The sequence below is a fragment of the Petaurus breviceps genome, unplaced genomic scaffold (assembly GCF_028583685.1).
Source record: "Petaurus breviceps papuanus isolate PSGF00001 unplaced genomic scaffold, PetGlider_PUasm1.0 185, whole genome shotgun sequence".
NCBI lineage: Eukaryota > Metazoa > Chordata > Mammalia > Diprotodontia > Petauridae > Petaurus > Petaurus breviceps.
The window spans coordinates 29379886-29406384 of NW_027185797.1; the positions used below are offsets into that span (position 1 = coordinate 29379886).

At 47.8% G+C, this 26499-nt stretch overlaps 1 protein-coding gene across 1 annotated transcript in view; it reads right to left on the reverse strand.

The window, feature by feature from the left end:
- Window positions 1–22555, reverse strand: part of NFE2L3 (NFE2 like bZIP transcription factor 3) — a 38768-nt gene extending 16213 nt beyond the window's left edge. The window contains exon 1 of the mRNA XM_069088687.1: window positions 21728–22555. Coding sequence (XP_068944788.1) covers window positions 21728–22300 — 573 coding nt within the window. The 5' untranslated portion in view covers window positions 22301–22555. The remainder of the gene's footprint in view (window positions 1–21727) is intronic.
- Window positions 22556–26499: the final 3944 nt, after the last annotated feature.

The following is a 26499-nucleotide window of genomic DNA, read 5'->3' on the forward strand; positions in this document are numbered from 1 at the left end:
CCTAACTCCAGGGCTGGTGCTCTATTCACTGCACCACCTAGCCGCCCACCCTTAACCATTTTTGTATCATGGGCCCCTTTGGCAGAGGTCTGATGGAACCTATGGGACCCTTCTCAGAATCAGGTTTTTAAATGCAAAAAATAGAATACAGAGGATTAAAAAGGAAGCTGATCACAGGGAAATAAATGAGGATGTAATTTTCCTCCCATCTAAGTTCATAGATTTCCTAAATCTATTCATGGATCGCCTCAAGGTTCATGGACCCTCATGGAGACCTGGTTTAGACCAGCATTTCATACCATAGACAATTATCCCTTCTACATTGTGATTTTCTCCATCGAGGTTTTGATTTGTCATGGGTGGGCATAAGAAATTAAATGGGAATTTTTGAGGAGTTTTGCGAAAGCTGCAGATGACACAAAAAAGATTAGAAACTCAGAAATATAAGTATAGTATTGTGTAATATTTTATCTTTCAATACTGAAAGGACTCCATAAAAGAAAAATAAAATATTCAGACTTCTTCTCTGGTACAAAAGGGAGGGCCAAAAATTTTACTTGGATTTTCCAGATTGTAAGGATACTACACTCCTACCCGCCCCCCTCCCCAGGTGTGGCAGGGATAACTGTACTACAATAAGCTCCAAAGAGATACTTGCCCTGAATATAGAAAGTCACATTCATCATCATCATCATCATCTTCGTCGTCATTTTAAATAGAGCAGCAAAGTAGGACATCCCATTGACAACTATGGTAGTTGTCAAAGAGGAGGTGTTCATTACCAATCAAGATCACAGAAAATATAGTGGACCACTTTAATTACTTAAAATTAAACAGCTTCTGCACAAACAAAATCAATGTAGTTAAAATTAGAAGGGAAACAGTTGACTAGGAAGCATTTTGCTGTATAATTGCAGCAATTATCTGTAATAAAGATCTGACATCTAAAATATATAAAGAATATGTAAGAACAAAAGCCATTCCCCTAATGGATAAATGGTCAAAGAAAGGAAGAAGTCCAAGTTCTTAACAGCTGTATGGAAAGAAATTGCCCCAAATGACTAAGAATAAATGGAGCTACAAATTGAAATAACTCTTGAGGTTTTAGCACCCACAGATCAGGAGAGATGATGGAAAGGAAAACTGTTGAAGAAACTGAGGAAGGAAGGACCTTGTGGTAAAGCTGTGAATCAGTTCTGCCATTCTGGAAATTGATTTAAACCTCTCTCCCAAAGTCACAAATCTTTGAACTCTCCTTGACAAAGCATACCATTACTGGGCTCATACCTCTGAGGGAGGAAAGGAACCATGCTTATTATGGCAGCATGGTTATTTAAAGGATAGGAGCTAAGAGGGTGCCCATCACCTGGGAGGTGTTTCAACAAATTATAGTCTATGAATGTAACAGAATATTATTGTGCTATAAGGAATGATGAATTGGGTGGATTCAGAGAAACCTGGGAAGACCTGCATGGATGGATGCAGATGGATATGAGACGAACCAGGAGAGCAGTTTGTATAATACGGTAACTACAACAGAGTAAACAAAAACCTCAAAGTACATATACATGCTGGCTCCTGTTATAATTGAAAATGATTTTGAAAGACTTAATAATTCTCATTAACATATTGACCATATCACTAAATATTGACATATCGCTACATATATATGTATATATGTGTGTATGTAGACATATACATATACACACATATATGTACATCACTACAAAAGACCAATGATAAAGCATGGAACCGGATTGAGGGGGGTTGTTAGACTGACAGAGAGATAATGGGGGACTCAGGGACCAGACACAGATACTTTAGGACATGGCTGATGTATAGATTTGTTTTATTTGACTATGGGTATTAATTAAATAAAAATGGGTTTGTTTGTTTGTTTTTTAAGTTGTGGGAGTAGGGAAGAAAAGTGGACCTTTGTATCAATTTTTTTAAAATGCATAGAACAGAAGAAGGTTCAGAAGCAGACAGATAAGCAGGACAACTTTCAAAAACTAATAGGCTGAATTATGATAGTCTTCTTAAAAACTGCCATGTGTACAGAATATATTTGAAGTTTCATGTACAAGCCCCTTCTTCTGTTCTCCTGCGTACTGTGCATATAGTAGAGAGAATGGTTAGAATGCTGGATCTGGAGTCCAAATCTATCCTGACACTTGGAAGCTGTATGACTGGGCAATTAACCTCTGTTTGCCTCAGTGTCTTTATCTGTAAAATGAGAGCACCTGCCAGGTGGTCCATTGGGTAGAGCGCTGGACCTGGAGTGAGGAAGATCAAAGGCCCAATCCGGCCTCAGACACTTACTAGCTGTGTGACCCTGGGACAGTCACCCAATCCTGTTGGTCTCACTTTCTCATCTGTAAAAGAGCCTGAGAAGGAGATGACAAACTACTCTGTCAAAATGACCCCAAATGGGGTCACAGAGAGACAGGAATGAAACGAGTGAACGACAAAAACAATCTCCCAGGATGGTTGTGATTATCAAAGGAAATGATAGATAACTGCTTAGCACAGAGCCTGGAACATAGTAGGCACCATATAAATGTGAGCTACTAAGTAGGAAACAAAAAATTATAACAAAAATTTATTACATTCCATTAATATATTATATATAATTATATGTGATATTATTATATTTCCTTAGGGAAGGCTGAACGTATGCTGGAGAGATCCTCCCTGGACAAGAATGTCCAGGATGAGAAAGCAAAGGTGGGCCGGTTGTTGGAGAATGTGCCCACCTATGGATCAGGGATCCTCTCTGATGCTTCACTTGGGAACTCTGGCCTTTCCCTGAACATCAATGAAAATACCTTTGGCTACCAGGCCCTTGGGAACAGGAGGCTATGAAAATGACTTTCAAAGGGAGGGAGACGGGGACCAGAGTTGAGGTGGTCTCTCAGCCCTCTGTGTGGGAGCATCGGAGAGCAGTGGAAGAATTCTTAAATCACAAGGAGTTTTGGGTCCAAATAAAAGAAATCTTGATTAAAGCCAAATGGGAGTCACAGGTAACGAGCATCAAAGGACAAAGCAGCAATGGAAAGGAATGAAGCCAATTGGACTTTGCTGGAACTGTGCAGAGGGATCAACTCTCTATCGGCCCTGAGGTGTTTTGCTTTGTCGTTTTTTTCTCCTTTCAGGAAGCATCCTTTTAGGGCAGTACTGCCATTCTAGAAGGCTGTACGGGTGCCTGAGAAGATTCAAAGGAAGAAAGGCTTGGCAGAAGAAAAAGGAGGAGGCGGAAGAGGAGGAGAAGGCCATTATAACTCTTAAAAAAAAAGAAAACAGAAAAGAAGGAAGTTCTGAAGGAGACAAAGGCAAGTGGACAGCTTTAAAACTGGGTTGTTGAATTTTTATTTATTATTTTTAATACTATCAACACATAATATAAGCGTACATTGATTATATAAATTTATATGATGTTATGTATATATTTATATAATAGAAATAGACTATATTACTATACCTATATAAATACATTTATACAGTACATTTATTATATTATCATGTGAATAATATATTAATCTAAGAATTTACCTTTTAAAATTTGAACTGCACCTAACAGAGGCTTGCAATTGTTGGTATAATCATCTTGTTCTGTTCTTCTGTGTATATGGAAATGTTCCAGATGGTTGACGATTGTCAAGTTAAAAATAGCAAGAAAAGAAAATTGTTTTTAAAAAGTCAAGTGACTCTGTGATTTCCTTACTGGGGGGACGGGCTAGTCTTTGTTTGGCTTTTTGTTTGTTTTTTATTACCAGGGGAATAATAATTTGGGTCTCAAGATGCTTGCACAGGCTGATGAGAGGGAAGGAAAGGGGTCCATACTCTGGTCAGCTCCAGTGCTTTCCCCTTGCTGTGAGGACCCGAACCCAAGGGTGGTACTGTCAAGACAAAGGAGTTCCTGGGGAAGGGGAGCCCCACCTAGGAGGCAAAAAGAACATCTTGAATGTTTACGGCCTCTGCTGTGAGTCCTTTGAAGTTTCACTCCTGATTCTCCAGATTCATTCTCTACTCAGCAACCTTGGGCCCTGGAATATGCCCTCCTGGTCCTTCAAACTGGTTGGTTCCTCCTGGAACCTCCATTCTGAGAAAGTGGCCAGGTCACCCCATATTTATTCTTTCATTCTTCTCTAAAATTTGGTCCTGACTCTCTGGATTACTTCCTCTATCATCTCCTCCCCCTGCCCCCACCCGTCTTCAGCTTCCTCCGATGAGTTTTTTTAAATTTTAATTTATTTATTTACTTTTAGTTTTACAGCGTTCAGTTCCACAAGCTTTTGAGTTCCAAATTTTCCTGCCTCCCTGCCATGGCGGCATGCAATCCGATACAGGTTCTACAAACACCTCCGCGTTAAACGTTAGGCAAGTTGTAAAGAATCATAACCAGTGGAGTGAACAGCAAGAAAGAAGGAACAAAACAAAACACAGAGGAGAGAGAGCAAGCAGTTTGCTTTCATCTTCGTTCAGACTCTGCGGTTCTCTCTCTGGGCATGGCTATCCCTTTCCATGATGAGCCTTTTGGAGGAGTCTTATAGCCTTGCACTGCCCGGAGGAGCCCAGTCTACCAACGTCAGTCATCACGGCTGAGGTACTTCTTACCCCGCAGAATGTAAGCTCCCAGAGGGCAGGCATCATCTTTCTTGTTGCTTAATTTTTATTTTCAGAGCTTGGTACAATGCCTGACACATAGGAACCATTTAATAAATGCTTGCTGACTTAATTCAAATTGGTTTTATATTTTGTTGAGTCGTTTTCAGTCATGTCTGACTGTGCGTGACCCCATTTAGGGTTTTCTTGGCAGAGATACTGGAGTGGTTTGCCATTTCCTTCTCCAGCTCATTGTACAGATGAGGAAACTGAGGGAAACGGTGAAGTGACTTGTCCAGGGTCACACGGCTAGAATATATATATATATATATATATATATATACACATACACATATGTGTAAATACATGTGTACACACATCCACATGCATATGTATACATATATATTTTAAAATACATGTAAACATAATGAAATTATAAAGGCGTGTCATGTACATAGATCTCTCCTGTCTATAAGAGGAGGAGCTGGGAATTGCTCCAGCTGGGCAGAGGGCTGACAGCAATGCCCAGGAAGCTGGACAATGAACTGATCAGTGGCCATTGGAGGCAATGGGTCAGAACCACTGTTTACTAAGGAGATCCCTGAGGAGGAGGAACAGGTCAGTCATGTAAAAACAAAGGGAAGCGACTGCAGCAAGAGAAGTAGAGTTGGGGGTGGAGAGGGGAATGACAAAGGGCCAGGAAAGAGGGCAAGGTGACCCATGCTGGTGGGTCACAAGGCCAGGCTGGGAGCAGGTCTTTGTGACAGACCAGGAAGTGGCTCTGAGGCCAGACTAGGGGAGACTCTTTAGAGCTGGCTGAAGACAAAACCATTCTGAATGATAGTTCTTCAAAAGTTAATATACAAGGTTTTAAAAAACTTGATTTTTAAAAATTCTGAACTTAACATAGTTGAACATTTCAATATTCCAAGTAGAACATAAAATTTGACTATGTATTAAAACACAAATTTCTCTTCCATAATATATAATTTATGGCCCCCAAATTTTCTTGCATTTTGGTGAGGTTTATTTTTACCTGCTGGAAGTAGAGATTAAGGTGAGGAAAAGGGATATCACCTGGAAGAACTCTCAGAAGAGAACATTGCTCCCCACCCCAGCTGATCAAGCAGGGGAGCACCTAAGATATTGCCCAATACCCTGTTTGTTTCAGAGGATTAAAAAGTTCATATGTCGGAACCATCGACACAGGGAAGGCCAAGTGGATGAAGAATGTCTATTCAACAGAATATGACTTCAGATAGACAATGAGTTGGTCCCAAATCTTTGTAAGAGGAGAGTGCACTGGATTTCCTTCTGGAAAGTGTAAGGTTCCCAACATTCCACTATTATGTCAAGGCAGGGAATAAATAGGGTTTACTGAGAAAGGGATAGGCATGGGACCTGGACCTGTGGTTTATTAGTATAAGGAACTCCCAGGTGAGGAGACTCCTTTTGCCAATGCAATTTGGCACCTTCTCTGAAAAAAAAAAACAACAAAAAAACGTAGTCTCAAAGACTTGCCTAGATGAAGTGATTTGTCCAAGTCTCAGCTAATATCCTTATGAAGTCAAGGGGACTCAAGGATGGCCTAGATGGGCTGCAATCTCCACCAATGGGGGGACCATTCACAGTGATGAGATTAAAGATACACTGGAGCATTTAGTAAAGGAAAGACAGCCAGGGGCTGAAGGGGCCAGGGAATTAATTATAGGATGGATCTGGACAGGCAACTGACGAAATGGCATGAAAATCAGCTCACAATGAAGCACCCCCTATATATATAATTATATTAAAAATTATATATAAAAATTTTACACACACATATACAGGGGAGTATAGGAAAGTAAGCTGGAGGGAGGGCTGTAGAGGGCCTTCAGTATAAAAACTAGGAATCCTGTCTGGGAATGAAGGTTTTAGAATTGGAAGGTGTGTATATATATATATATTTTACCCTCTACAATCCAAACATTTATTAAATATATATAATGTGATACGTTTTACAGAGGACTGAACAGGTGTGTGTGTGTATGTGTTTATAATCACATAGTTAATGGGTATTTGATAGGTAGGATTACAACAGCAGATTTTCACTCCAAGTCTAACCTTTTCCCATTGAAGGCGACCTTGGTGGAAATATCAAAGATTGGGGGAGGAAAGGGAGAAGTAGGTCGTTACAGATAATTTTCCAAAATAGATCACATCATTACAGACATAAGATAAGAAGTACAGACAATGAAAGATGCTACTGCATTTACAAATGTCATAGCAAAACCAAAATAAACTTAACATGTGTCTAAGAGGCCAAAACAGCTCACAATACTCTCCTTCAATGAGGCTACTTCTCACACACGCAGGATTATATCGTTCCAGAATCATCCTGAAAGACTTTAGACCAGTGTGGTCAGGTATATCTGTACCTGATGCCGTTCTACTGGGACTCAAGAAGGAAGTCAACAGCTAAGATGTTCTTTTCAATAGGCAAGCAGTAACAGGCAAAGATGGGTGGTACCTGTTTGTCTTCAGAAATTCTATTCATGTCCAATGGTATAATAGGTAATTTTCTTCCACTTATCTAGTAGTGGATACTTCCAGAGGTTCCTTGTTGGACCCCAGTTTAAACTCTGCTCCCTTCCTTAATGCAATCGTGAAGGCCTGTCCCAAGTTCAAGGTACTCTTCATGTTCACATTCCTAAAACTATTGCTCATGGACCCCCACTACTAAAGACTCCCTTTGGTATCAGCCAGAGGACATGATTAATTCAAAGTAAAGGCATTTATTGAGATTTTATCATAAGAACAGTAAATATAAAACATCCTAAACTTGGGCCTCCTACAAATATACTGAGCATCATGGGAAGAGGAGGCAAAAATACAGAATCCACTAATAAACTCCGAAGACACAACTAAACTGCTCTCTCAAAAGTTTCTGACAATTTCTAAACAAATTTCCTTTTAGGAAAATGGGAACTGGACTCATTAGGAACAAATACTATCCTATTATTATAATCAGTATTGCCTAATTATTATAATGACATTACACAATAATTATAAATTACATTACAACAATCATATTAGAATAATGTTGACAAACATTCCTATCTTCTATAGCTTCATCACTTGGGCAGGAGGAAACCTTGCTGTAACCCTAACTCCAGCTGAAATCCCCCCTTCTACAGGAAGGCTTTCCCAGCCCCTCTCAATTCTTTATTTTTCTTTTTGGAGGGGGGAAGGCAGGGCAATTGGGGTTAAGTGACTTGCCCAAGGTCACGCACTAGTATTGTGTGTGTGTGTGTGTGTCTGAGACTGGATTTGAACTCAGGTCCTCCTGACACCAGGGCTGGTGCTCTATTCACTGTGCTAACTAGACCCTTCCCCCCTCAATTCTAGTGCCTTCCCTCTGTCAATGCTTTCCAATTTATGCTGTAGATAGTTTACTTTGTACATATTTTTTTGCCCGTTGTCTCCCCTTTAGACTGTAAGCTCTTTGAGGCAAAGACTGTCTTTTTCCTCTTTTTTTGTCCGCAGAGATTAGTATACTGCCCAGCATATAGTAGGTGCTTAATAAATGCATAATGACTGTAGATTACCCTGAATGTAATGGGAATGCAAATTTGGAAGATCTTCCCTGCCCCTAGGCTAAAGTGCACCTGGAGCCTGGGGTGGGAGGCTTGTTTTTCAGTAGATACTTCTTGATTGGCCAGTGAGTCAATAAGGTTGTTACATTCTCTGAGCCAGGAGAAAGCTATATAAGCCCTGATGTGTAGCTTTGTTTTGGGGCTCACTTTGAGAAGTGTTCTGTGATTTGATCTGGATTCTGGGAAGCCGTTGTCCAGAGCCGCCCCCCCTCCCTTTGAAAAACCCAGATGTTGTTTGGTATGGATGTAATGGTTGGACAGTTTGGAAATCTGTCTACTTGATCTGTTTCTGTCTTGATAATTCTGCCTGTATACTTTGAAGTTCAGGGTGCTGACCTTTTTCTCCTGAACAAGGCAAACGATATATGTTTGACTGATTAAAGTAAGCTTGTTAACCCATTTTGAGTTGCTTTCCTTTATCAAAGCAGATCCAAGAACCTGTATGGGCAGCCACCCTGAGGACGTTTGGGGTGCTTGCTGTTACAACCCCCTACTACATTGAGATATTAATCTGATAGAAGTGACTCTCACAGGGGACAGTAAGCTAAGGCGCATCCTCTCGACCCAAAAAGGCCTCAAACTGAGGCCTAATGATAGCACCAGCCAAGCAAAGCTAAGCTGAGCAGCTCTACGTTGTTACAAGATGGGCTACCAGGCCATGACATTTTTCCCCATCCTCAACAACTCAAGGGCTTGTCTCAGGAATGGAGGGCTGGGGATGCCCATTGGTGGAGGGAGCCCCTAGGCCAACGAACCCCATATCTCACCAATCCTGGGCTTATAGGCCTGGAGCTGGAGACCTCAGACACCATCCACTGAAGTCACAAGAAGTGACCCGCCCAAGGGCTTACAGGTAGTAAGTGTCAGAGATGGGATTTATACTCAGGTCCTCTGTGCCGAGCTGACTCCTTTTTAAAAACCACTGAACAAATGCATGGTAAAGTTTGGAGTGGGGATACAAGGTGAGATAATACACAGGTACAATCATTATCAAATTGCCTGCCTTCTCAAGGAGGGAGGGAGAGAATTAGGAACTCAAAATTTTAAAAATAAATGTTAAAAATTGTGTTATATGTAACTGGGAAATATATAAAAAAATAAAATTGTATTTTTTTTTAATTTGCTTTTTGGCAAACTTTCTAGCTGTGTGGCCAAGTCACTTCGAAGCTGTCTGCCTCACTTTACTAAGCTGCAAAACGTGGATAAGGGCAGCACCTGCCTCCCCAAGTGGTGTGAGGACCTATTGAGTCCTCAGCATAGTGCCTGGCACATTGCAGGAGCTTTATAAATGTTATCTATGACCATGCTGCGTCCCTCCAGTAGAATTTAAGCATGGATATTCCATGAGAGCAGAGGCTATTCTGTCCTGGAGTCCCCAGCACCCTGCTCTTGCAGCAAATTCTTTGTGGCTGCCTGCCAATCACACTAGGAATGGGGGAAAGTCCGATTGGGGAAGATGATGGGTTTCAGCACAGGGGCTACTTTGGGAAGTCCAGGGCCTTCTTTGCTCACCCCCCCTCCCCCTGATGCCTAGCTGATCTCTCCAGGCCATCTGTCTGTGCCCACCGGCACTAGCCCAGAGAGGATGGCCTCTGATCCCGGGACGCTCCCTTCTCCAATCCTCAGCTGCATCTCCTGCCACCGCCACCCAGGGCGCCAGCTCCTTCTCTGTAATTGAAGGAGGGTTAAAGTTAGGGACCAAAGAGAGGCTCAGCACCTTCGGAGACCCCCGATGCAAGTTACCTGTAGGGCCTGGTAAAGATTCTTGTTTTGTGGCAAAATGTAAGCATCTGGAGGGCCAGCCAATTTAATTTCTATCATTGTATTTACCATCTCCTAGCACAGGTTCAAGAGCCATCAAGCCTCATCAAGTCCAGGTTGTCAGAATGGAATTAAATTGATTAACTATCAGAAGCCGTCTTTGCGTCTGTATTTGTAGTAAAGTCAGCACTTAATAAATACTTCTGGGGGGAAGCTAGGTGGAGCATTGACCCTGGATTGGGAAGACCGGAGTTCAAATGTGACCAAAGACACTAAGCTGTGTGACCTTGGGCAAGTCACTTAACCCCAATTGCCTCCAAATAATTAATAATAATAATAGAAATGCTTTTTCACTGACTGATTCATCGTTAACCTATTCACAGATTCCTAGACATTCCTTGCAATGCTATAGTCAATTGAGGCCCATTTGCAATTAAAATCTACTTTAAAACATTTATTGTATTTCAATGGAGAAATATAAAAAAGGTACTGTATCAAATATTGTACACAGTAACAGTAACACTGTGTGATAATCAACTGTTAGCTCTTCTCAGCAACACACTGTTTCGAAACAACTCCAAAAGACTCCTGATGGAAAATGCTGTCCACATCCAGAGAAAGAACTATGAAGTCTGAATGCAGATTGAAGCAGACTTTTTTCTGTCTGTTTTTTGTGGCTTTTCCCGTTTCTTCTGTTTTTTCTTTTACAACATGATTAATGTGGACATGTTTCCATGATGGCACATGTATAACCTAGATTGATCGCTTGCTGTCTTGGGTGAGGGGGGGGGAGAGAGAAAAATTTGGAACTCAAAATCTTATAAAACTGAAAACTACCTTTACATGTGATTAGAAAAACAAAATACAACATCTCAACTTGTTTGTCTTTTAAGATGGGGTCTCCTCTTCTCTGGAGGGGTGGGGAGGGGATCTTATTCACAGGCCCAGTCTTAGTCAACTTGGTGCTGCCCCCTACCACTTCGGGTACTTCAGCCAGAAGTAATTCAGAGCCTCCGATTCTCCCAGCCCCAGCCCCAGCCCCAGCCCCAGCCCCAGCCCCAGCCCCAGCCCCAGCCCCAGCCCGTAATGCGAAGGTAAATTTTAAAGATCTTCCCTGCCCCTAGGCTAAAGTGCACCAGAAGCCTGGGGAGGGAGGCTTGTTTTTCAGTAGATACTTTTTGATTGGCCAGTGGGTCAATAAGGTTGTTACATTCTCTGAGCCAGGAGAAGGCTATATAAGCCCTGATGTGTAGCTTTGTTTTGGGACTCACTTTGAGAAGTTCTGTGATTTGATCTGAATTCTGGGAAGCCGTTGTTGAGAGTCCCCCGACTTTGAAAAACCCAGAATGTGGAAACCCAGATGTTGACTGGGTATGGATGTAATGGTTGGACAGTTTGGAAATCTGTCTACTTGATGTTTCTGTCTTGATAATTATGCCTGTATACTTTGAGGTTCAGGGTGCTGACCTTTTCTCCTGAACAAGGTAAACGATATATGTCTGACTGATTAAAGTAAGCTTGTTAACCCATTTTGAGTTGCTTTCCTTTAACAAAGCAGATCCAAGAACCTGTGTGAGCAGGCACCCTGGGGACACTGGGGTGCTTGCTGCTACACAGCCCCAGCCCCAGCTTCCCAGGTAGCCCGATTACAGAACCATCTTCTTCTAAGATCAAGATACACACCTGAACCTAATAAATACAACACCTCATTCAGTCCCCCTTGAAGCACCCTCTGTGCACCTGGCCCTCGGAGACAAAAACAAAGCATGATCCCCGCCCTCCAGATTAGAGTCCATGAAGAGGAACAGGGCAAGGCACAAGTGAACAGAATAGAAAAGCTAGTCTACTGACTGCGAGAACCAGAGCAGCGATTAACCTGAACCCCCAAAGCTGCAAAACAGTTCTCAATCTGCATTGGCGTAGGGCACTTACCAAAAGGAGCCCCCCCCCATAAGTGCATGGGGGAGGGTGAAATAACGACAGAAAGGTCATTTCTAGTGACCCACTCATTGGAAGGCCCAGGGAGGGGGTGCCTTGGATTGTACTCTGAATCCAACAGGATGCAGGTTCAGCAGACGGTAATGTGGGAAGTTAAAGTAATCTGCTCAAAGTTACACAAATAGTGTTGAAGAGGTAGGACTGGAACCCAGAGCCTCGGAATCCAGAGATGGTACCCTTTCCGCTGTTTAAGGCATCAGAGAACCCTGAGTTCAGATCCCGGTTTTCAGCCCAGCTGTGTTACCCAGTCATTTCATGGGTAAAATGGTAAGTACACTGTGGGCTCTCTCTCCTCCTTGCAGGGAAGCCCTTGTTGTAAACTGGGGAGCTCTTCTAGGGGTTAAGTGACAGACCAGAAGTCACATGGCTAGTAAGGGTCTGGGAAGGGACTGGAACCCAGTTTTCCTGACTCCCTTCACTCCATCCTGTCTCTCTGGCCGGTGGCACGAAGTCAGACTTGAATGGGGAGACGCAGGAGGCAGGAAGACTCTCCCAGTCACTGAGGGAGAGGGGATAAACACAGCGTGAATGCACATGTGGGAGGTGCTTTGTGTCTGGCGACTAAGGATGGTGAGAATGGGGTGCAGGTGGGGAGAGCACAGGGGAGACACCCCTGCCCTGGCACCCCAGAGGAAGAGGAGGGGAGGATGGAAGGAAAGGCAGACCCTGAGGTGCCAAGGTCACTGAGGGAGCAAGTATGGACCCAAAACCCTCAGCAATGCCAGGATTTCAACCTGTGACTGAAGATTCTACATGAGGCTGTTCTTTCTACTCTGTCCACCATCAAGGTCATCTGGGGTTTGAAGCTTCTTCCACTCTACTCAGGGAAAACCACAGAAATGTACAAAGTACCTGGAGGGGCAGTGTTCCCTAATGGGTAGAGAGGTGGCTTCAAAACCCTTGGGTTCAAGCCTGTAAATCACAGAGGCAGCAGCTGACTCGAATTGAGGGGATTAGCTGAGGAGATCTGCTCTGGGATGAAAATTGGGAGGCCACTTTGGGTGTGTGGGAGGGACAGGCTGAGGCTCTCCAGGGCTCTTTGCACAGACCCAGGGGTTGAGCAGACCTCTCCCGAATGGCCTCTGGCTCCTCAGCTCAGTGATCTTGGTGAGGCTTGGACTACAGGCATGGGTGCTGGTTTCTTCTCCTTTCTTTGTGTCCCCAGCACTCGGAACTGTGTCTGTACACAGTAAGCATTCAATAAATGTTGGCTGACCAACAAAAGAGAGTGTCTGAGGTTTACATTCGGGGGGGGGGGGATTAGAGACACTAACCCCCGGGAGGGTCAGAAACTGAACCTTGTGAGAAGTGGCCTTGAGTCTTAAAAAGCTGAGGTGACAAGGGAGGGCATGCCTGGCATGAGGGACAGCATGGAGAAAGGCAGGGAGGCAGGAACTCCCACTTGCTCCAAGTTCTTCCTCAGCAGCCTCTCCCTCCTGGGTTCCCTGGTCTGGTTCTCATGGCCAACACCCTTATACACAATCCTCTTCAACGCCCACCTGGGCTATTTCGACAGCCTGACAGTTCTTAGACTCTTCAATTCCTCCTCCACAGCAGGGCCAGACTTAGACAAGCTTCCTTGGCTACTTGACCCATGACTCCTCTACTCCACACCCTGCAGTGACTGCTGACGGAAAGTGGTCAAGAGCCCTAGACTGGCATGTGAGGCCCTCCAGGCCTTCATCACACAGATCCTCCCCTTCCATGCTCCCAACAAACTTGGCCCAACTGCCATCCTCTGTACTCCGGGCATGATTTCTCACCTCCATGCCTTTGCTTTCACTACTGTCTGTGCCTGGCATGACCTCTTTACTCTCTCTGCCTCTGAGATTCCTACACCTGGGGAGCCTGAGGCAAAGGTCACCTCTTCTAGGAAGTCTTCCTTCTTTCCATGAATGAGTCTATTATTGATATTGTTTATTAATACAGGGGTCTCCTCAGTTACCAGGAGAGACCCGATAATCTATGAAGGAAAAACAAAATGGATGAAAGAACCTATCTTTGCACATAAATATCTCCCTGGAGACACCCTATGGTAGACTCCTTCCATAGAAGGTAAGCTCCATGAAGACAGGAATTGTTTCATTTTTGTCTATGTTTCTCCAGACCTGGGAGAATGTCTGGTACCGTCAATACACAATATGTGTTTGTTGAATTACACTGAATTAAATAATTGTGATTCCTGTAACTGCACAAGAGAGGGAGTGCCTGCTTCCATAAAGAGACAGAAGTGGGGAGGGAGAAATGAATTTGGGTAATTGGGGGGCATTTATTAAGCCCTTATTCATGATTTATCACCAGAAACCAAATGACGGGGCTCAGAGGCACAGATGCCCCATTTTGGCTGGAGGTCTGGCTACCTCGAGGGGAGCGACCAGCCACGGGGTCTGCTGCACCTGGTCCCAAGGCCTGACATTTCCAGATCGAGCAGAGGGAGGGACAAAGACATTGTCTATCAAGGCTGGGGTCCTCCCATGGGGGGCCTGGAGAGCCAGGCTGGAACTTCTCACAATGGTTTTCCCTCATCATACAAAGATCTCTCAGCCTCTGGAGCTGGCACCTGAGATTCCCTCCAGGGGCTCTCTGGGGAGGTCTGACCAGCCAAAGAAAGCAGCAGCTCAGTGTTCCTGTCTCAGGCTAGGGCTTGGACAAATGACCCACTGGTAGCTTCAGGGGTTTAGAGCAGGGTTGGGGTCTCAAAGCACTCCAGCTGTAAAGGTGACAAGGTCAAGGAGCAGGGGCCACACAGTCAGGGCTGTATTTCTGGGAGAGGCTTGTTTTCGTTGTGAGGTTTGTGTGGGAGGGAGGAGGCAACTTGAGAAGAGTGGGGGTTCTATCTCTGGCGTGGCCTTGAACCTGACAGATAAGGTGAGGCAATCCTGAACATTTCACCATGCCAGCCACTCCCTGGGGAGGAGCCTTCCTTCACCAGGAGGAAGGCAAACCCTAAGGCAGCGGCACCATAGGAGCTTACATCTGGGCTGGCCGATTCCTGGCGTCTGACCTTGGGCCAAACCCTCCTATCATGTGGGCTGACCTGCTCTCCTCTGGAGCAGCCCTGCCCCAAGGTCCCTTCTAGCTATGACCATGGGCTCGAAGCTGTGGGAGCCAAGCAGTGCCTGGACAAGATGCACCCCTCCCCCAACAGTCGGGACCAGGGATCATCCTGCTTTGGCTTGAACAGGACAGCCCAGCTCGCCCACTTTGGGGAGTTTGCTCCCTTTTCCCCAGGCCAGACTTTCCAATACTTAAGGCAGATGCCATCCTCCCTCCTCCTCCCTAAAGCCTACTCTTATCTAGGCTAATCACTCTTATTTCTGGGAGGGTGGGCAGAGCCTTGTAAAGCAGGCCTGGCCCCACCACTATCCTCAAGGTGGGCAAGGCTCTACCACTACCCTCAAGGTGGGCAAAGCCCCACCACCTCCAGTGAGGTGGGCATGGCCCCACCACTACCCTTGAGGTGGGCAAAGCCTCACCACTATCCTCAAGGTGGGCATGGCTCCACCACTTTCAGTGGGATGGGCATGGCCCTACCATGGCCCCACCACTACCCTTGAGATGGGCATAGTCCCACTCGTACCCTCGAGATGGGCATGGCCCCACCACCTCCAGTGAGGTGGGCACGGCTCCACCATTACCTTTCTCTGATCAATGGCCTGCCTATAAAGGGCACCATAACTGGTCCTATTACCCATTCCAGCACTGGTCTGGGAGGTCCTCCCTCACTAGCCCACAGACTCTGGGTCTTCAGGAAGGAATGAAGGGCCTTTAAATAGACCTTTCAACAAAGCCCAGGAAGCCCAGTCAGACATGCCCTGATCCACAACAAAGCTCCTGAGAGAAGGCTATTTCTCCCCAGGACAAAAATCACTTCATCCCGCTGGGCCTGTTTCCTCCTCCTCAAAAAGAGGGGGCTTCACTTGATGCCCAGAGGCGGTGAGGTGGCACAGTGGTACACAGAGTGCTGAGCCCAGAGTGATGAAGGTCTGAGTTCCAATCTAGCCTTAAACACTCAGGAGGTAAGCCACCCTGCCTCACTTTCCTCAACTGTAAAATGGGGATAATAGCACCTACCTCTGCAGGACTGGGGAGATCACATGAGTTCACATGGAAAGGGCTCTGCTAACCTTAAATCGATAGGTGAATGCTTGCTATTCCTGCTGTTGTTATTATGTCTATAATTATAATATCGACAAGTCCTGTTGAATTCTCTGCCTCCGTTCACTACGAGGGAGCTGCTTTGTCAGCCCAGTTCCACGTTTTGGGGGGGAAGGGCCTGGCTGAGAGGCCTGGGGCCCACAACACCTTTTCTTCGGTAAACAGGCTATAAATCCGTCTGGGGCAACGTGCTTTAAATTATGAAACCCTCCTCTCGTTACCGGATCTGCTGAGTAACCAAGGGCTAGACGCCTTGCGTGTAATAACTCCTCTGGGGAAAGAGGGCATTGACAGGCACGCCTGTGAAACTTCATCTACCCCAGGCATTAGAAATGAGATCCAGATCGCGGGTTTGGAAACCGGGCTCCAGAGGCCAACGAGGCTGAGCACCCACGCCCGCTTTGTGCCAGTCCTTGGGTTCCTTCTGCATTCTTGTTGCCTGGGAGACTTAAGGGGCCCCCAAGCAGACCTTCTCCAGAGACAGCTAGGGGCAACGAGCTCTGGGATTGGGGCAGGAGAGCCAGGGTGCCTGGCTGTGCGCAGGCCCCTCCAGGGTCAGGCTACTAAACTGTGAAGTCCGAATTTGGGGCTGATTCTGAAGTGCTGACCCCAAGGGGTGTCCTTGGCTCTTTGGTCACTGTGTGGGTTTTAAGGGGCAGCTCAGCTGTCAGGGGGAATTCCTGAAGCTGTTTAAGACTCACCGAGTCTCCCAGAAGAGAAACAAAGCTGTAGCTTTGTTACTTAGAACCGTTCCCCCCTTCCCCCTCCCACACCAAAATGTTTCCAGGGAGTAAGGAGGTGAGGAGATCTCCCCACACTGCCAGGATCTCCCCAACTCAGCTCAATAACATAATGACGTGCCTACTATGTGCCAGGCAGGAGACAGGAAAAGAAGAGAGTCCCTGCCCTCAGCTTACATTCTATGTGGCGTCCCATTCTACCCGACGTCCACTGACACCTGATTCCTTTGAAGAGTCTCTGTCTGGGCTGTGGGGTGGCGGTGCCCCAATGATCCTCTCTTCAGCTCCAGTCAGGTGTCACTGGATCACAGACTTTGAGGTGGATTCGACCCTAGAGGCCATCCACTGAAAGGCCCTCCTTTTAGAGCTGAGGAAACTGAGGCCCAGAAAGGTACAAGGGCAGGATTCCTACCTAGGGCCTATCTCTCCATTTCACCTGGGCAGCTACTTCGTGCACGCATTCCCTCATGCCCACCAGGTGCCCCCTCCCCCAAGTTCTCTTTGCTGACCACAGGGAGAGCAAAGCAGCTGGACTTGGGAATCCTGGGTGTCCTTTTTAGGCGCTGTGTGGCCTGGAGCTAAGCCACTCCCTGGGCCTCAGTTTCCTCTGTAATTCCTAGGCTCCCCTGGCTTTGAACACTTCAAAGGGCTCTATAAAGTCAGTGATTAATGAGGTTCTCAGCCACTAACATGAGCTCCCTGAGAAAGGCCTGCTTCACTTTACGTTTGAACTCTCAGATCCAGAATATTTTCAAAAATATATTATTAGACCCAGGATTTCATTTTTGAGAGGACCCTCCCTCCACCAGTGCAGACTGTCACCTCCCCAGTCACCCCTACTCTTAAAGAGTCACCCGGGGTCCTGAGATTTAAATAGATGACTCAGACCCCAATCTCCCAGATTCTGAGGGCAACTTTCTGCCCACTCAAGTGGATACTGAATGCTTATTTAATTTGATTCATCACCTCGTGCATAATCTTGGATCAGACCCCCTGTCCAAGAAGGTCCTCCCCATCTGACCCTATGGGACCCCCTCAATTAATGCTGGCCCTGCTCTAGTATATGGAACCTTATCACTGAATGTCACATTTCACCTCTCCAACGACATCCAGAACCACTGGAGGCTTTTTGGGCCTGGACTCCTGCCCTACACATGGAGGATGCCAGAGCCTGACCAACAGCTGGAAGATGTTCCACAAATGCAGAGTCCTCACCTACAAGAGTGGTGACAGACAAGTCACGGCCTCTCTGAGCATCTATGAAACACCTACTATGTGCCAAGTGCTGGGTTTAGGCAGGAGTGGGGCTGAGCATCTATGAAGCACCTACTATGTGCCAGGCACTGGGGATAGGCAGGAGTGGGGCTGAGCATCTATGAAGCACCTACTATGTGCCAGGCACTGGGGATAGGCAGGAGTGGGGCTGAACCTGCAAATTCCTCTGTAAAGGGAACTCCAGGCCTGAGCCTTCTCTGTGGATTCTATATTTAGATCCAGCACTGGGAGCTTCTGTGCCTTGCCAGGGTTACACAGATAGCATCTTGCTGAAGTAGACCTTGAACCCAGATTTTCCTTGGTTGGAGGCTGAGCCCAAAATAGAAAGCTGTCCATCTACTATGTCTTGGTATCTTTGTATCTGGGCCCCGGGGCCAGACCAGTCTATCCTTCTTGGGCCCCTTCCCTCAAGGACATCGTCTGTTCCCAAGAGGGCAGAGGGATTTGGTGCTTGCCTTTTCTGCCCAGGGAGATTCCACTAGTCAATGAAGGCAATGGCCCCCACCCTCAATGGGGCTTCCGCTGTTGCACAATCCATCCTTCATCCTGACAGCCAGATGAGCAAGGTAGGTAGGTCTTCCAGCCCCACCTCTGGGCACTGTAACTGCCTAGGACTCCCACCTTCCTCACCTCCACCTTTGGGCTCCTTCCATTCAAAGTTCAGCCCAGGTGCCACCTCCTTCAGAAGCCTTCCCTGACTCCTCCAACTGAACTCCAGCTACAAGGGATGTCCCATTTGTCTCTATTATGCCTCACTTTGTCCTCCATCTGTGGGGAGAGCTGGACTTGGTCTCAGACATTTCCTAGCTGTGTGACTCTGGGCAAGTCACTTAACCCTGTTGGCCTCAGTTTCCTCATCTGTAAAATGAGGATAATAGCAGCACCTGCCTCCCAAAGTGCTTGTTGGACCAAGTGAGATACCATATGCAAAGTACATTTGTTTTCCATTTTGGCTGACTTTCTGTGACTCCATTTGGGGTTTTCTTGGCAAGATCATGGAGGGGTTTGTCATTTCTTTCTCCAGCCCATTTTACAGATGAGGAAATGGAGACCAACAGGGTTAAGTGACTTGCCCAGAGTCACACATTTAGCAAGTGTCAGAGACCGGGTCTGAACGAGGAAGATGCGTCTTCCTGACTCAAGGCCTGGCTCTCAATGCACTGCACCCCCTTCAAAGCACACGACATACCTTAAAACAGTATATAAACGCCCACTAGTTATTACTGTCAGATTCCCTTCTGCATCCCCTATCCGATTTAAGGGCAGGGAATGTCTCACTTTTGTATCTGTATCCCTAGCACAGTAGGGCCAGAGCTAAGGAAATCCTGAGGGGAAGAGATCACTAGGAAGAAGGGACAGGAGCAGAAGAAATCAGGGAAGGTTTCCCAGAGAAGGGGGATAAGGATTCTGAGAGACTGAGACATGGTTTGTACATACACCCACAGGCCAGAGATGGAGGGGTGTAGAGTTCAGGGCAACAGCTAGCCCAGCCCAGATGGAATGTAGAACAGTGGAAGACCTGGCTGAAGCTGATGGTGGAGAGCCTAATGCCACGCTGAGGGGGTTGCAGTTTAACTTAGGGGTAATAGGGAGCCATGGAAGCTTTTTGAGCAGGGTAGTAATCATCTTCCAAGGTACAAGCCTGACTAACTTCAGCAGCTGTGCAGAGGATCAAGGTGGAGAAAGGAAGGACCAACAAACAGTCCAGGGAAGAAGTGAGGACAATGAAAACAAGGGTGGTGGCAGTGTGGGAGAGAGCAGGGGCTTCCAGAGAGTTTGTGTGGGTGGACCGGGAAGCTGGTGAGAGGCACGGGGCAGGGATGACTGAGATCCATCCCAGGAGGATGGGGTTAGATTAGCATAAGGGTGAATCATTACCCACTTGGAGACAATCCTCTCTTTAGCTGAGGGTGGAGAAGCTTGTCCAGCAGCAGCTTGCCCACAGAGAGTTAACCCAGCTCAGAGCTTTCCCCCTCATTTGCATAAGATTGCAATTCAACCAAAACAACATCCAAGGAACAGATCTGTTGACTGATACTAATCTCTTACCTCCAGGTTTCAGGGGAAACAAATCATTTAAAGGCATTTGAATCATCTAGCATTAAAAATGAGACTGGGGGGTCAGGATGGAGAAAGCAGCCTGTGTCCTTGGCTTCTACTCCCCAACTCAGTCCCTGCTTACAGATCCCCAATCCATCAGGCACATGCCACTTTGGCAGAGTCTCTCTCAGGGCATTGAGGGGTAGGAGGAAACCTGATTGGAAAAAGCTCACAGACAAAAGGAAACCTGTTTGTCCCATGGAGGTGAGATAGCTGGTGCCTTTCTTTTCCTTGCTCTAATGAGGGCTGGGCACCACCCTTAGGAGGGTGAGCTATTATTAGGACTGTTCTGAAATTATTGTTAGCACACCAGGACAAATAGCCAACCACCTTGGAGGGGCCCACTCCCCCTGGACCAGGTCCTGGCCTAGGGCGCTTACCCTCACTGCAATACCGGTTGGTCTAGGCTGGTGTGACTTGCCTATGGATTGATGGAAGGTTTTTATGAGGAGGGAAAAAATAACCCAAGATTTCCTTTTCATCCACAAGCTCAGAGCTCTAAAATAGGACCTAGCTGGCAGGGACCTTTGAAGCATTGGCATCCAACCCCTCTCATTTTATACAGCTGGGAAATGAGACCCAGAGAAAGTCAAGGGACTTGGCTAGGATCACACAGGTGCTAAATGTCAGGGGCAGGATACAAACCTAGGTGACGGGGCCATAGTGCTAGAGCTGGTAGGGCCTTCTGAGGCCAACTAGTCCACCTTTTTTCATTGGTCTCTCTTGGAGGTAATCTGCTTCTGTTCTACCACAATTAAGCAGGTAGTAAAGGAAAGCCCGGAGGCCTGACTTCCAGTCCTGGCTTGAACTAGGCTTATGAACTGCCTATCACCCAGGGTGTTTGTCTGGCAGGTAGACTAAAGCACACATTGGAAGGCTCTTTAGAAAGATCCAAATTACGAAGCTAGCAGGAGGGGGAATTGTCACCTAGCCCCCTCCCCAGCACCAAAGAGCTCCCTCCCCACGCTGGGGCCGAGGTATCCCAAAATCCTGGAACGGCAGAAGGGGGAGAGGGAAGGGGATGTTCTCTGCTCAATCTTCCTGGAAACTTAAGGATCCTTCGGTTATCCCTCAAAGCCTCCAGTGAGCAGAGAAGCATCCTCTGGACCTAGGCGTGTCCAGGGACCGATCCCTCCCGTTCCTTCGTCGCTTCTAATTTCCCGACTCCATTCCCGCCCCAGCTGGGAGTGAGGCAGAGCTAAGCTTCCAAATCTCGTCTACTCTGTCCCGGGCTAGAAGCAGAGCGATTGAGGGAGTGGAAAGAGACCCCAGAGTTGGAGGCCTCTCCGTCGGAATCCTGGCTCTGCTGCCTGTGTGACCTTGGTCCAGTCCCATCACCTCGTCTCAATTTCCCTCTCTCTCAAAGAAGGAAGGGGTTGGCTTAGATGCACTCTAAGGTCCCTGCCCAGCTCCGCGTCCCAGGAATGCGGAGATGTTGGCCACGACGTTAGTTACCTCGTCGACGACGCATCCGCTGGTCTCGACGCCGCCTGAGGCAGGGGCAGCCGTCGCGGACTTCTCGGTATCCTGGTCCTTGTCCTCACCTCGGGTCGGCCCGCTGCCGCCGCCGCTGCTACTGCCGCCGGGGTCTCCAGGGCCCGCGTCCCCGCTCGCCTCGGTCTGGGTGGCGTTCCCCAGCAGTCTGGGGGGCCCCTCGGCGCCCCCAGCCGCAGCCACGCAGTGCACCAACCAGGCATTCACGTGCGTACGCGGGGTGAAGGGGACCCCCAGCGTGCGCACCTCCTGCAGCAGCCGCTGCCCCTCGGACGGTAAGGCTGAGTCCGCGTCCGGCCACTTGGGGTGCAGCTGGCCCCAGCCCCCGACGGCTCCTTCTTGGAAGGAAGGCAATGCGTAGGAGGCGCCGCCGGGGCTCCCCAGCAGTGCCCAGGGGTCCCGGAGCAGGGGCGGAGGCGAGGGGAGCAACAGGTAGAGGTCCAGGTCCATGCGGAGCCCCGCCAGGCTCAGCAGGACGGCCAGGTGCAGGAGGCCGCCGCAGCCCTGGGCCCGGGACGGCTTCAAGTACATCATCCTCGCTCCCCGACGGCTCCCAGAGCCAAGCCGCGCCCGCCGCCGCCTCTCGGCCTCCCGGCGCTCAGGAAACGAAGAGAAAGAGAAAGCCCCCGAGCGAGGCCAGCGTCCAGCAGCGGAGCCCGGAGAATGCCCGCAGCCGGCCACACCGCCGGGGAAGCGCGGGGCTGGAGGAGTGCGACGAGGAAGAGGAGGAGGGGCAGGAGGACCAAGGCTGGAGGATGGAGGAGGAGGGGCAGGAGCTAGAGCGGGAGCCCGGAGCAGCCGCCAGCCCGCCCCGCCCCGTCCAGCCTCCCTCCCCGCCCTCCACCCACGAGCCTGCGAGAGGCCCCGCCCCGTCCAGCCTCTTCACTTCCCGGAGCCCCGCAAAAGGCCCCGCCCCGTCCAGCCTCTCTCCACCCCCCCGGCCCCCGGGGGCCCCCCCCCCCCCCGCCCCCCCCCCCACCCCCCCCCCCCTGCCCCTCTCCCACTCCCCAGCCTTCGGGAAGCTCCGCCCGGTCCGAGCTTCAGCCTTCACCCTCGGAGCCAGAGGGCCGCCCCGCCCCGTCTGACCGCAGCTGGAGAGCTCCGCGCCCCCGCGGACTCTGCCAGGCCGGCCGGTAGGACGCCTCCAACCCCGGCCCCCACCCCCCGGGGCAAAGTCTGGGCGTCCCCCGGACCCCCACCTCCCGGGGGGCTGCCCAGGGTGCGGCGAGAAGGTTTTGTGTTGATTTGGGTTTTCCCGGAGCCACATGTAGTTGTTCTAAGAAATCCTGAGTCGAACGTCAGCTGGGGTGTCTGGAAGGGCAGGGGGCAGCGATCCCAAGATCGGGTTGGGGAGGGGAAAATGGAGAAGCCGAGAGAAGACCGGCCAGCCGTCTGGGAAGTCCTATTTACTCCTGTTACACTTGGTGCAAATCTGGAGCCTGCCTGGGGAGGGCTGGGGGTAAGCGCTGGACCGGAAGCCAGGAAGGGGAGAGAGCCCCAGAATCCTAGCTCTGCCACCCTCGAGACCTTAGGCAAATCACACCTCTGAGCCTCAGTTTCCTCATCTGCAAAATAAAGACAATAATACCCATAATTCCCCACTCGCAGGGTTCTTGAGAGTTTGAAAACCTTAAGGTACCCTATGAAGGTCAGTTATCGTTTGAATGCTGGTTCCTCCAAAGATCTTACTGTTCTCAGGACAGATGGAATGAAAGGGGGGTGGGGGAGAAGGAGAGCTAGTAATTGGCCCAGATGGCCATCTTGCAGAATTGGGCCGTCAGTTAGACCAGCACTAGGGAAAGCTGACTCCTGTGGGTGGCTCCAGCCTTATTTCACATCAGTCCCCTTTCAGCCATCTCTGTGGCTGGGAGACTGGCTTCCTATCTGTCCCCTGAAATAGGCGCTCATCTCCCACACCCGGGCAAGTGAACAGGCTCCTCTCCTTGCCTTTTACGGGACTTTTTGAAACTTCATCCTTCAAGGCCTCTTAGGGGATGCCTCTTCCAGAAAGCCTTCCCTGATCTTCGGTTGGCAGCCGTTCCCCATCCCCATCCCCTTCCACTACCAGTAGCCCACAGAGACAGGAATACTACAAGACGATGCACTTGGGGGTTCCTGTGGTTTAGAAGCAGCATCGATGGAGAGAGGATCTCAGTTCAAATCCTGCCTGGGAGAGGCTAAATTCTCTGTCCCAGAGCAGGCAGGTGCACTAATGGATACATAAAGATCCCTGAAGGTTACATATTGACTTAGGTTTAAAATGTAATATTAGCCATGTTTCATTGTATTTTTATTTATTTTGTTAATTATTTCCCAGTTTCATTTTAATCTGGTTCAGGCTGACTGGGATTCTGACTGCTCTCTCATAAGACTTTAAATTTCGGAGAAGGAGCAAATGGCCTATATCGGTGGGCGGACTTTCCTCACCTAGTTTCCTACAACAGTGGAGTCATGGGTCCATTCTCTAGCCCTACTATGTGCCAGGGCTAATAAAGGCCAGCTGTTTTTATGCTGAATTTGCCGTTATGATAGACTAACAACTAGTTTGTCTACCTAAAGGAGACAGTGGAGGGGAATGTTTGTTACCTAGAAGGGATTGTCTGTCTTAACCCTTTGGATATCAAGTCCTGGCCTGCAGGTCCATAACCTGTTCCCAGGCTGACCCTGGAGAGCCGCCAAGAGTCCGGGGACAGTGGCCCTCCCCCAGCGTTCTCCCCCGAGGGGCCAACACCTTGGCACGAAGGGTTTAAAAAACTGCTGTCTTCTGTTCTAGCCACTGCAAATGTTTATACCCAGCATATCTTTGATCTAAGAAAGCAGCCCGAGAGGAGAGAGAACTGTGTTTGGAGTCAGCAAGACCTGCTTCAGACTCACCCTGGACACGCCGCTTACCCTGCGTTTGCCTCAACTTCCCCATCTGTAAAATGGAGACAATAATAGGTCCTACCTCTTAGGGTTGTTGTGAGGGTCAAATGAAATAATATATGATAAGTGGGTTTTAAACTTGAGGTACCATGTGAATGTTAGCTGTTATTGTTATTATATGTTTGTTCAGTCCTGTTGCACACTTCATGACCCCATTTGGGGTTTTCTTGGCAGAGATGCTGGAATGGTTTTCCATTTTCTTTTCCAGTGCAATTTTTTTTTCTTTTTGGAGTGGGTAAGGTAGGGCAATTGGGGTTAAGTGACTGTAATGTAATGTCAAGGAAAGGCAACTTCCCAAGGTTCAAAATACCAGCATAGGTGCTTTCCATTTTACTCAGTGACAAACCAAGAACAGATTAGATCAAAACATGACATCATTCAAAACACAGCATTTACTAAGTGTGATTAAATAATCTCCAAGTACCCTACCCCAGGACCTTCCAATCATTCAATCAATTACAAAGTCCCTGTTCTAAATACTACTCCACCCCTAGGCTGTACCTTCATTTGGTCCATCACAAAGCCCCTCTTCTCAAATGGAGATTAGTTTCCAATCTAAGTAAAGTACATTCATTTGTTCAACCATAGAACACAAAAAGGTCAAAAGTTCCCCACTCCTGGATCACAATTGAATCTACCCCAGAGTTACTCAAGTTTAAGCACAGCACTTAATACCCAAATGGAGGTCTTTTCTTCATCTTGACAAGAGGCAAGTTCTCAGCAATCTTAGTTCCTGGGGAGACAAGGCTTAGCAAGGCCACAAGATACATTGCCAGTCTCTTCATTAATTCATCCTCTGTCTGCAGAACAGTCCTACAACCCCTGAAAACATTAGCAAAACCCTCTCCCAGGATTTCTGTAAACATACAACAAGAAAATCCTCCTTTAGGGCTTCTGAACCAACAGAAAGGTTCCCAGACCCCTGCAACAACAGCACTGTCCTTCACCAGTGGACAGTATTCACTCTCTGTCTGCAGGACAGTCTCAGGAGCTCTTAGCCAACAGCCAGGTTCCAGGACTTCTTCAACAGGACTGTCTTTCACCAGTGGACAAATCTGGCAAAACAACATCAAAACAGACAGACAAAGTACCAGCAAAACAGCCATGTCTCCTCAGTCCTTGGAAACTCCGGGGGCAGGTCTCAAAAGTCCAGGGAGATTCAAAGTGGCCCTCAGCAATCCTCTCAGTCTCTCTCTGCCTCCAAGAGGGTGGTGCTTCCAAAAAGTTCTTCTGCCTCTCTCTTGTCTCTCCAAATCTACATCACCAGCTCCTCCCAGTTCAGGACTCTCTTTTCACATCAACAAGTCCATTCTACAGGTGGGATTAACAAGCTCTGGGTTTTAACACAATCAATTTGAAAACCAAGCCAATACAGGGGGATCTTTATATTCCATTACTATCACAGTGACTTGCCCAAGGTCACACAGCTAGTAAGTGTTAAGTGTCTGAGGCTGGATTTGAACACAGGTCCTCCTGACTCCAGGGTCAGTGCTTTACTCACTTTGCCACCTGGCCACTCCAATTTTTCCAGATCATTTTACAGATGAGGAAACTGAGACAAACAGGGTGAAGTGACTTGCCCAGGGTCATACAATTAATTAGTGTCTGAGGCCAGATTTGAACTTAGGAAGAGGAGTCTTCCTGACTCCAGGCCCATTGCTCCATCCACAGTATCACCTAGCTGCCCCCCAATATACACACATATACACACATATATATACACATGCATGTATTTATACATACACACACACATATATATGTATGTATGTGTGTATATGTGTATAAAATGTCCCCTGAGTAAGGTGCAT